General features: G+C 34.4%; 1 protein-coding gene across 3 annotated transcripts; it reads left to right on the plus strand.

Annotated features, from left to right (window-relative positions):
* Positions 1-2,669: 2,669 nt before the first annotated feature.
* On the plus strand, positions 2,670-10,413 carry LOC108461014 (autophagy-related protein 18b). Of its 3 annotated transcripts, none has more exons than XM_017760772.2 (11): positions 2,670-3,207; positions 3,317-3,390; positions 3,504-3,577; positions 3,687-3,796; positions 5,378-5,469; positions 6,395-6,507; positions 7,134-7,253; positions 7,711-7,856; positions 8,821-8,934; positions 9,194-9,259; positions 9,991-10,413. In XM_017760772.2, the coding sequence occupies exons 1-11, from the start codon at positions 3,149-3,151 to the stop codon at positions 10,139-10,141; spliced, it is 1,119 nt and encodes a 372-aa protein (XP_017616261.1). In that variant the 5' UTR covers positions 2,670-3,148; the 3' UTR covers positions 10,142-10,413. The 3 variants fall into 3 exon arrangements, with proteins under 3 accessions (XP_017616261.1, XP_017616262.1, XP_052883244.1); XM_017760773.2 differs by having other exon boundaries at positions 2,678-3,207; positions 9,951-10,413; XM_053027284.1 differs by lacking the exons at positions 2,670-3,207; positions 3,317-3,390 and having other exon boundaries at positions 3,504-3,609.
* The last annotated feature ends 1,639 nt before the right edge of the window (positions 10,414-12,052 follow it).

Below are 12,052 nucleotides of genomic sequence, written 5' to 3' on the forward strand. Positions count from 1 at the left end.
ATCAAACCATCCCTCGAAGCTAATCTCATAAGTGATGAGAGACCCCCACTACAAATCAAAAATAAAAAATGACTAAGAGGATCTCCTTGTCGAAGACCCCTCATCAGTTTAAAAATTGTCCCTACTTTTTCGTTCACAATTATAGAATAAGAGACAGTCGAGATGCATTTCATTATAATCTCTACCCATAAAATATGGAACCCCATTCGTAGCACCATTTCCTTTAGGAAAGACCATTCAATTCTATCATAACCTTACTCATGTCCAGCTTTAGTGCCATAAACCCTTTCTTCCCTATTCTCTTTTGTCGAAATGTATGCAAGATCTCATAAGCAAGAAAAACATTATCTGAAATAAGCCTTCTCGGTACAAAGGCGCTTTGAACGCTATCAATGCTATCCTCCAATACGTGTCTAAATCGGTTAACAATCATCTTTGTTATCACTTTATACAAAACATTGCATAGACTAATTGGTCTAAAATTACAAGGTTTGTCGGTTGGGAAACTTTAGGAATTAACACAATATTCGTAACATTAACATAATCCACATACATACCTTCTTTCAAGATGCCTAAACAGAAGTCAACTACATCCGTTCCAACAATATGCCATAACTGTTGGAAAAAAAAAAGTAGGAAATCCATCGTCCCCAGATGCCTTTTAGGACCCATTTCCTTCAATGCTAACATAACTTCCTCCTTCGTGAATTTAGCAATTAGCTTCGAGTGAGACGGATCTTTCAATTCCTGAAAGGATATGATCAAAGTTTCCATACCCTTTTGATGAGAAAAGGTTTTGAAAATAGTTTCGGGCAATATTCTCCATATCCCTTACATCTCTTATTTCTCTCCCATGCTCATACTTTAAACTCCAAATAGTATTTCTTTTTTTCTTTTGCGAGGCGTAACTATGGAAGAAAGCTGTATTTTTGTCTCCCAACTTCAGCCAATTTACTCAAGCCCTTTGCACTCAATACATCTCATCCTTATCAATCTCGAGATTTAGATGGAATTTTTGCATCAATTAATAATGCTAAATTTTCATCAGTTCTTTCTCCACCCATCAAAATCTCCAAATTTGCTATCAACTCCTTCTTACGACCTGCCTTTTTGTGTCTAATCAAGGTCATCCATCGTACCAAACCCTGTTGTAACTTGTTCAATTTTTGCAAAATGTCACCTCTGGTGGACCTTCATAAGCTTCTTACTTCTTCCTTGAAAGAATCCTCCTTTACCCACCATGAGCTTTCCTTTACCTACCTTCTCAAAAGAGTACAAAATTTAGTTAAAATCGTCACATACCATCCATGGTAAACCCTGTGAGTGACTTAAATTTCTCAGCAAATTCTAAGAAACCTTTCTATTATGCACATATGGTGAACCATAAAATCCAGTGAACCTTCAAAACTTTTCGCTATCACTCTCTTAAAGTTAAACATCAATATGAGAGTCAAAATAACGTTTTAGACTGGCTGCAATATTTTTCTTCCATGTCGACACAATCCACTCTTGAAGCAATCGATGCAACATCAATCCCATTCAAAAATCTGCATTTCCTTCTTACACCCTCCAATCGCGTCCTATCGATCTTAGTCTCCATAAAGAAGACCATTTGGGGATTATACATCTTCAGCAAATGCTGAAGTCTTCTAATAGCCCCTGAACTCCCTAATACACAGACATTCCAGCTTATTATTTTCATTACGACAGGTCGGCTTGTCCTTTAGTAGCCGTCGATAACATAAGGTTTTTTTTCCAACACTCTCTTATTTCTAAGAACTAGGGAACCTATCTCCTCCCCTTCTAGAGATTTATCATTCTCCCTTCTAGGCCTCTTTTTCCCATCTCCCTCTTCAATCGCACAGTCCTCGCCATCATGTTCCATATCTGTCTATTCTTGCGTTTTCAAAGACCCTACCTCCAAATCAGAAAACCAATTTAAATTCCCATCCAAATTAACCCCTAGAATGGGGTCAACAAAATTCCTAAAACAACCTCTATTCGTAGCCTCCCAGTTGCATCTACCCAAGTCATTCCCTTCGATAGAACTCCCCCATTAAATTCCTCCCCCATTGAATTCCTCCCTCATCATCACATAGCTAGACACTATTTATTGCGAGAGCTCTTCTAAATTGAGCTCGTAGTGACAAATCTCAGCCCATCTCAGCAACTTCAAATCCTAACACCATCTTAGAATGACAAAAAGAATCGCTATGTCCTAACTGTCCACAAAAGAAACAAAATAGAGTCAATCGTTCATATTTAAAACTGACATAAGAGCAAATTTCGAAAGAAAATAGAACCTTCTTCTCTCCTCAGAGGTCTTCTCACATCCAACTGATCCCTTATTCACAAATAATTTCGTACTCCCTTCCCCATATTTAAACCATCGTACTCTAAAATTTTTCCAAGAAAATCCCTAATTTACTTTGCCAACACTTAAGAGAAAAACCTCGGGGGCACTTCATGAATTTGTACCCAAAAATCTGTAAACATTAGTGGCACCTTCAACGGATCCTCTCCATTCCTCGAATGATGCAACATCAACAAATAATTATTAAAAGTCCACGTGGACCCTTTTAGTACCCTCTTCAAAACTATTCTATGTAAAATCTAAATAAAAATCTTTTCTCCTTTATATTCGAGATTTGAAACCCTTTTACCAAATACTAGAAACTTGCCATTGTACTTGTCATTGTTGAAAACTGTATAATGCTTATTGTGGAAAACACCGCACTAAACAAAATCTGACTTCCTCCATGCCCAAATCTATGCATAATTTTCTCTTGTTTGTCATCCAAAGACATCGCAGCCAAATCTCTTTCCATTAATATAGATCTACCACTAAACAGGCCAATAGATGAAGATAATAAAACAAAACCCCTAATACAAAACAGCGCGTCAAGATCCTATAAAACTAACATAAACCTAAAAACAAAAAGCTGCTAGAGGCAGCAGACAGAAACATGCTAAAAGAGCATACTCGTGTGATAATCTTTTTAAAATTTTATAATATTTAATAATATGTTTAAGTTAGAAACTGATTTATAAAAAAATAAGAAGTGTAGGCGAAGATGGTTAATTTATATTATATGTATAGTTTTTGGGTGAAGGGTTTTGGAAATCCTTTCAAGCAACAAATTTTGTAATGGCCAATCAGTCCTCTCCTTACCCAATCCTCTGCGCTTCCTTCAATCAAGACAACAGGTAAGTTTTAACCGAAGTTCCTAATTGTTTTCTCCCTTTAATTATATATCGCTTAAATTACGTGCTTTTGATTGATTATATACTTATATGTTTGGTTACAATTTTGCAGTGGTTTTGCAATAAGCACTAAAGATGGCTTCAAAATTATCGATTCAAACACCGGAAGGCTCTGCTACGATCGTGGTGAGTTAATTTCGCAAATTTTATTTTATTACTGATTTTGAACTACTTTGTTCGAAGCTTTAAATCAAATAATTGATTGATTTCTTTTTAATTTCTTGTTTTTTATTCAATAGCTGTTGGAGCTTTTATTATTGTTGAAATGCTGTATAGTTCAAGTCTTCTCGCCATTGTCGGAGCCGGTGAACAGGTGTTTCAGAAATTTACTCTTTTTTGTTAATGGTATTTTTGTTCCGATTCTTTTTATTATAATTTTAGCAATCAAGTTTGTAGATGATAATGAATTACTATTGCTGCAGCCATCTTTATCTCCACGCCGTCTCTGTTTGTTCAATACAACAACTGGTGCTCCTCTCCGAGAAATGAATTTCCTGACTTCAATTCTTGCTGTTCGCTTAAATAGGAAAAGGTAAAAAGGTGTCTTTAGTTTAGAAGATAAAAAGGACTTTAAAGCTCCATAGTGCACCCATTTGGGATATTTTAGTGCAGATTCTTCTGTCTATTTATGTATGATTTTGTCTAGATGTAACTCAGGACGGTGCCATCTGCAAGCAACTTTTCAATGTTTTGTAACTACCTAATTATGGTCTGGAGAGTTTCCCCTTAGAACTAGCAATATTAGAGATGAAATGATACATCATATTCACACACAGATAAATAACTCAAACATGACAAGAATACACGAATACTTCAAAATCTGTATAATATGAATTATTAATTATTAATGTATCAAAAATTTATATAAATAAATGACCTTAAACACGATGATGACATGCCAAAATACATGAACATGGCACAGATACACAAATTACTAGGTAACCTTTTTTTTTCTTCTAGGAAATTGACTCCTTATTTGCATGATTTGGGCATTTGAACAAGATGAAATATTTGTTCTAGTGCTGTCCATTTCAGAGGTTTTGCCAAGATCAATTGCTTGACATAGAATAGTTAAGAAAGTGATAAGATATATGCTTTAAGGATCTTTTTCTATGCTATATTTGCTAGATTAATTGCTTGTGTGATGCTTTCTCCATTTTTGCAAGAGCTGGTGGAAATTGTTGTGATTGGTGTTTGTTCTGTTAACATATTTAAGCAATCTTTAGTGTGTTCAATGTTGGTAAGATGTTAAAAAATGACAAAAAGGGCCTGAAGACTGCTATGTTGTGGCTGGTGCGTAAGTGAAATATGTTAGAAGAAATTCTAGAAGGTGCACAACTCAACAAGGGCTTGCCTTAGGAGGTCAAGAAATAGGTTCTTGTTTTTGTGCCATCGATCTGATTTGAGCTGATTTATGATCATATAAAATTAGATAGTATTGTGAATAATTGGATAAAGTTAAGTGATGCTAAGACTTTGTTTTATACTGTTAATGTGTTGACATGATCAGGATGTAAAAGAATAGGTGAAAGCATAAAGTATATCAGAAAAAATGCAAATATATCTATTACAAGGAACAGAATTAATCTATATCTGATAATCTTTAATTCTTTAACCTATCCTTCTACATCCTCATAATGTAAACCCATTACTAGTATAAATAGAACAGTCTTGTCACATGTTGATATATTATGTCTAGGTAGCTCTAGAGAATCTTTGCTGCGAAATGCTATTCTCTAGCATACTTTAACAATAGTGTGAAAAGAGTTTATTTCAGTTTGCAAATGAAAATGCAAGTTTCTGTAGAAATTGGGTTATACAGATCTCAGAATGGGCAAAAAGTCTCATTTCAAAAAGACTCTTTGGTAATTTAATTCCATTTTCATTTGGTTGTTCTCGCATGTTTCTGTTTTCTATGTTTCCTAGATTGGGTCAGCCTTTTATGCGTTATGCTATTATTGTGATTTCAGTTTTGAGTTTTGACTTATTTTTAGTCATACTTAAATGCACTGAGGTTTGTACGCTAGTATCTGGCATCATATTAGATCTACATTAGTCCATTGAATATGATTATCTCCTTTTTTTAATGAATGCTTATTTTGTGTAATTACAGGCTTGTTGTGGTTTTGCAAGAGAAAACATACATATATGACTCAAACAGTCTTTCAATGTTGGATACCATTGATACTGTGCCAAATTTAAAAGGTAAGTAGTATGTGTTTCTTTTGTATATAAGGTGGTTTTTGCTATCTCTCAAGTAGGCCATTATGATGTGAATTGCTTTGTTAAACATGATTGCATGTTGCAATTGTCATGCAGTCGAACCAAGTTATAGTGCCACATTTTGGCAGTTTGTATCTTTGGTGTTTTATCTAAAGACCTTTGAGGGTTGTTAAATGTATCTGATATATTTATGTTTTGCTTGCTAGGGAGGATGGAAAATTTTTAAATCCAGTGCTGATGCTATATAAAGTGTGAAGGAGGTTATGAAAGTTGTCATTGGGTTGAAAAGGTTTCCATCCTCCTTACCAATCAAGGCACTGTGCTTGTAGCCATAGTAATTTCTTTTCTTCTCCTTTTGTGCTGAACTCCTCTGGGTAGAGTTATGTCAGGGTCTGAATTGTTTCTTAATGCAGTAACTTGTTGCAAAAGAGCATTACTATAGTTCCACTCTGAGTTACACAAAAGTTGACTTGTATCCAGGTTATTTTCAGTCCTTCAAAATTATTCACTTCTTATTTTTAGATATCCTTTCAGTTAATAAATCAATTTTCTTATGAATACTATGAACTGAGATCAGGATAAGAAATCAGTTATGTAATGTTCTCAAACAAAAGAAAGAGAAACGCATTGCGTGTTAAGAGTATCATATTTTTTATCATCAAGCTCCATGAATCTTTGTGCTTTTGAAGAACAGTGAGAGCAGCTAATCTATGAAAAAGTTATCAGGAATGGTGATTGTTGATAGTTAATTATGAATTGAAAATGGTCTAGTTATGGGAACTGGAAAGCTTTGTGAGTCATGCAAATACTCCCGAACAAAAAGTATTTTCTTTATTTGGTTCATGAGGTTTTTTTTTTTTTTTTTTTTTTTTTAAATTTTAAATTTTGGTTATTTTCTTTCCTCCAGGACTTTGTGCATTCTCCCCTAGTTTGGAGGGTTGCTTCTTGGCTCTTCCTGCCAGCACGGCCAAAGGAGCTGTATTAGTGTACAATGTCATGGAGCTTCAGTTGCATTGTGAGGTTGTGACTGAAAACTGTCATTAGATACCTTAGAAATTGGACAGACATAGAAAATAGTCAAACTTTTGAAACTCAAGAGTAGTTATCAGATCTGTCTGTCAACATTTGATTAGCCACCTATGTGTTTTGGATTTATGATAAATATATTTATTCATAAGATAACATTCTGCAGTATTTTCTTAGCCCAAACTGAGTGCATTTAATGTGATGTTATTATCAAATATTTTTATATAAAAGGAATTGGATGTACTAGCTGTCATGTGCAAGTGTTTAAATTATGAAAAACATTTGTTAAAGAAAAAGTAAAGCAGCTGCAAAGGATGAATGGCTCAAGCACCTTGGCTTCTATTTTGAATAGTTACCCTTCCCTTATCAGAGATTCTTTGTATTTACCTTCCTGTTACTGAGAATCAATAATTTTAGGAACTGAAAGTTTCTAGTTGTGTAATTCTACTGCTAACCTTCTTTTGAGCTGGGAATGACCATTTCTACTCATCAACTGCTCTGTTTTAATATTGCTATAATTGCCCTTGAATGGAAGAGACTAGTTCTGCTGTTCTTTCTTTGTGCTATTTAATCCTTTAGATCTGTCACTTTTTAATTTTCATTTTATTGAATCAATTTAGATAGATGCTCACCGGTCTCCTTTGGCTGCAATTGCATTATCTTCCAATGGGAAATACATTGCAACAGCATCTGAACAGGGAACTATAATCAGAATTCATTTGGTTTCAGAAGCAACTAAGGTACAGAATTTTACTTCTTGAATTGATGAGACTTATATATGATGTGCGTCTTTTGTACTAGATCATTAGTAAATGGAGGCTGTTAGAGGCACAATTATCCCTTGTTGCTTGAAAAAAGAAAGTAACCTTGAGATTGTATGACATCCTCATGCTGCAGAGTTGCAAAGACAAACTTGCTAATGTGACCTTCTGGAACAGAAAATTAAGCCAAACCAAAACTTCTTTATATTTGCGCTTCATGCATCTGATAGGACTTGATATCTGAAGTGTGTCTTTGGTACTAGACTTAATAGTAAATACAGGCTGTTACAGCTACAATTACCCATTGTTGGGCAAAGAAAATAGAACGTAAACTTGACTTGTAATAAACTGTATTCCTTAAGCAGCATGCCATTAGGCTCTGTCCCCTTAAATTTTAACTGCATACATGGAATCCAACCATCCTTTATTTTCTCAGTCATACAGTTTCCGGAGGGGAACATGCTCGTCAACCATATTTTCATTGTCATTTGCACCATCATTGCAACTTCCAGATATTCTTGTGGCCACAAGCTCTTCTGGTTCTGTTCATATCTTCTCTCTGGGGTTTGAGACAAATCAGAGGTGAGGACTACAAATAAGATCTCTTTCTAGTGTGTACTAGAAAATATTTCTGATGATCAACATGCATATTGTATAGTACCTATGTTATAAAAGAAATTGAAACATGTGCCATTTTTTCACCTTTTATGCAATTTGTTATTCTGTTATATTGTAAATTTTGTTTCCGCAATATACACATGATATGTATAGGTTTGTCTTTGGTATACTGTTTGTGTATAAATCTGTACACTGAAAGTGAACCACATGCCCCAATTCCTTATTTAAAATCTTAAAAGTAAGGACAGATAATTAAATTTCTTAAAGGTTGCATTACATAGTTCACTGTTAGTTTATGAATTTGTACACTGATAGTCTATCAAATAAATTTTATATATGCATGTACTTACCGTGCCCTTTTCTTTATCCCTTTTCTTCAACATGTAACATTCTGCATATGATGGAACTCCATGGTCCTTAACTATTTGTGTTCCCTTTATAGGTCCTTGTTGGCAATCCTTTTTGTATTTTTACTCTTTCTGTATGCATGTTTAACTTTTAGTATAACAAATGTTGACAAACTATAAAGAGACCCTTTGCCCTTTGGAACTTAAATATCACTATCACATACCTTCCATCAGGTACTCTTCTGCATCTCAAAATAGAAACAAATAGGTTTTAAGAATATTTTAACCTTGTGTGGCAACTGGAAGATAATTTGGGAACCATAAGAAACATTTTACTTGACATGCTTGAATAATTAATGGGGTTCTATGATTAATTTAAATGAACCTGAGAGACCATTGTAAATTTGCTAGCATCCGTGATCATACGGAAGGGTCATAGATATCCTCATATTTTTTCAAAGCAAAGAAAGTTATATCTTAAACAAGTTTCTTTTTGTCATAGTGTCTGTTTCTTCCCATAAATTTATATGAATGATTTACTGAGTTATGTGACCTTTCTCAAATTTGTTAAATCTAAGCAGGACCAAAAAGTCAGGTAGTTTTCTTGGATCAATATTACCTTATTCTGTGAATGATGGACTAGATCCAGCTCACCATCATGTGCTTCACAATGCTGTTTCTGCGGGAGTCAGAAGGTAAATACTGATCAAGTGCATATGTTTAAGCTAATTTACACTTCCTTTCTTTTTGTTGAGCCATGCTCAATTGTGCTTGGTTAATTGCCACAGAGGATGAAATTCATTGAAGTCGCCCTTTTAACTTTTAAATTTAAATGAGTTGACATCTTTTGCTATAGACAATAAACTTAATGTTAGACATGGTTAGATGAAATATGGTTGTTGACTAGATGACCATCCATAACATATGTGCTATAAGATTGCATTGCTAATGCAGCTATGCAGTGGTACGGAAGGTAGACAAAGTTGCTGATTCATCCTCATCTGAGATTGCATCTTGTAGGTCAGTTCTTGGATGCGTCTTAGCTTCAGAATTGTATATCTGTTCATTTACTTTTGTGTTCCCTTCTACTTGCCTTATTTATATGTTCGGTTACCATGCCCCCCCCCCCCCCTTCTTTTATATATTTGGATGATGAATTACTTGAAATTAGAAGCTTCATGCATTCTATAGAATTCTGATATTGAAAAATGTTATGCTATGATATCGCCTCTGCATTTGCTGAACTGAACCATTTGATCACTTTTTGTGTAATCCAAAGTGCTTTGTAGTTATGTTTTCCTTTCGCAATTTGATCATAATATTAAGATAATGTTATTACTACTTAGAAAGGAGGGTAGAGATTTCTATTATAGTTTCAGGATTTGGACATAAGAAAGTAGAGTTGCAATTGGTTTGGTAATTTACTGTAATATTAAGTGTAACCATGGATAGATATTTTTGTTTTTGTTTGGCTGGGCCGCTGGGGGTGGGGGAAGCAGATAGATATTTGTTTATAATGTGGTTTTATTTGCTAACATCAGCACGTTCATAGTGGTATTATCCAAGCAAGAACCTGCCATTCCCAAAGCAAAAATTGAGCAATTGAATACGGTTTTTGAGGCAATGAATTGGCCTAAATTGGAGTTGTTGAAGTTGCATGCATCAATGTACATGGTTTTCAGATTTACTCAAATTTGCATTTCATTTGTAGGGCCATAATATCGTTGATAGCATACAATGGGTGCTTTCAGGAATATGCCTTCACTCTCAACAGCCAGAACGAGTCTACATGGAGCCTGGAGCGTGAATTCAACCTTGTGGCAGTCATTTCAGGTAATGCAGAAACCTCATGACACCTTTAATGGTCGAACCTCAATCAAAAGGAGTTGTTGTAATACTTAGCTTGATGTGTTAAATTAAATTATTATAGAATAACAGAATTAAGAAGATCTGAGGTTATTGTTAGGATCAATGTAATATTATACATGTAAATGTAAATAACTTAATACTGTTTCTCAATATGCATACCTTGTTAACTTAGGTGGTGATTCTTCTGATCAACACCAATTATTTTTATTGAGAAGACGGGGAGATTGGCATTGGATATGCAAAAACAAAATTTTCCCTGATCTTCAGAAGAATACATCAAACATTCCAAATTTTATTTTTGGAAATCCTACCTAAGTTGACCAAAATAATAAAATGTACTTGGGCTGGTTTTTGGATGGTAATGATTAACAAGCATGCAATTTTATTGAATTGTATAAGGATGCTAAATTTTGATATGTTTCAAATTAAAATTTTTAATTTTATAAAGGGGACGCAGGTGATAAAGCATCTGATTTTAGTAAATGCTTGTTTTGTTTTTGTTCCATCTTGTATTTTAAAAAAAAAGAAGTAACTTTTTGCCTTTGTAAAAAAATATTTTATATATATATATATATATATATATGAATACTAAATATGGTTTATAACTTTGTATTAAATATACACTAAAGAACTATATATTAAATTATGTACATTAATAATCAATAATATATATTTTTACAATATTAAAGTTATAAAGAGTAAGCATTATGGAGTAGTGCAAAATAGTAGAGTATAATAGATTAAACATCTATGAAGGCGAAAGTTTCAGTAGCTTGCAAAAGTGGGACAGTCCACTCATATCTGCGACCATAAATTTGTTTAAAGGGAGAAGAAATATGTTTAGAAGCCGAGGCACTAGTATTGGCACAGACCCAAGATGGTACAAATTAGGGCAGGGACTTGATGTCGAGTCGTGCTATAATAATATATTCGGCAAACAATAAAAAGAATTGGTAGCTACTCGTACTGAGTATAGCTTTGGACAGTTGGGCTGTCTCCAGTCATTACTGCCCTATCTTCTTAACTCTTAGCTTTTGGTATTGGACTTACCTTTTAACTCTTTTAAGTTTTTTCGTTTTCTTAGATAACACATTTCCCTTCGTTTGCTAGTGGGGCACACATTTCTTTTTCATTGGGGTTTTAGGGTTTTGCGAGGTTGATTTGGCTCGTTGGGAGTTCAATGGTGACAGAGATAGAGTTAGCAAATGTGAATTTTGCGGATGAGGAGGAGGAATTGATTCAATTTGATAAGGATTCATATGTGGTTGAGGAAGACAATCGATTCTGTTTGGTGGGAAAAACATTAATAGATTGTGTGGTTCGTTTTCCTTCGTTAAAAAAAACTTTGGTTGATTTATGGCATCCATTGGGAGGAGTTTCAATCACGGATATTGGGGAGAAGAGGTATTTTTTTCGATTTTTCTATAAAGTAGATAATAAGAGGGTAATGGATGGCATGCCTTAATCATTTAACAGTCATCTTATTATTGTTCATCGGCTGAGTAAAGGGGAAGACTCGTTGCAAGTTTCTCTAGTTTATATAGATTTCTAGGTCCAAGTTCACAGTTTGCTGGTTGCGGTCGTCTTAGAGGGTTTGGCATGATAGTTTGGAAATTTTATTGGATAGTTTGTTCAATATGATGCTGTTTTGGTGATGAGGGGGATAAGGAGGTATATGCGCATTAGAGTTAAAATTAAAGTGAGAATGCCTTTGAAGTGGAAAAAGAGATTGGCCTTGGGACAAAATAGGGAGGGGTATGCCTATTTCCAGTACGAGAGATTAACGCTATTTTGTTTTTTTTGTTTTTTTTTTTAGCGTAGTTAGGCCATGGTGAAGGCTTTTGCTTGGTAAGGATGACAATTGAAGTTTCGGATGTAGAGTTCAGTTGGAATGTTTCATTAAGGACGTAGTCAAGAAGGAAAGTCTCGGTGGGTAGCAGATGG

The sequence above is a fragment of the Gossypium arboreum genome, chromosome 4 (genome assembly GCF_025698485.1).
Source record: "Gossypium arboreum isolate Shixiya-1 chromosome 4, ASM2569848v2, whole genome shotgun sequence".
Lineage (NCBI taxonomy): Eukaryota > Viridiplantae > Streptophyta > Magnoliopsida > Malvales > Malvaceae > Gossypium > Gossypium arboreum.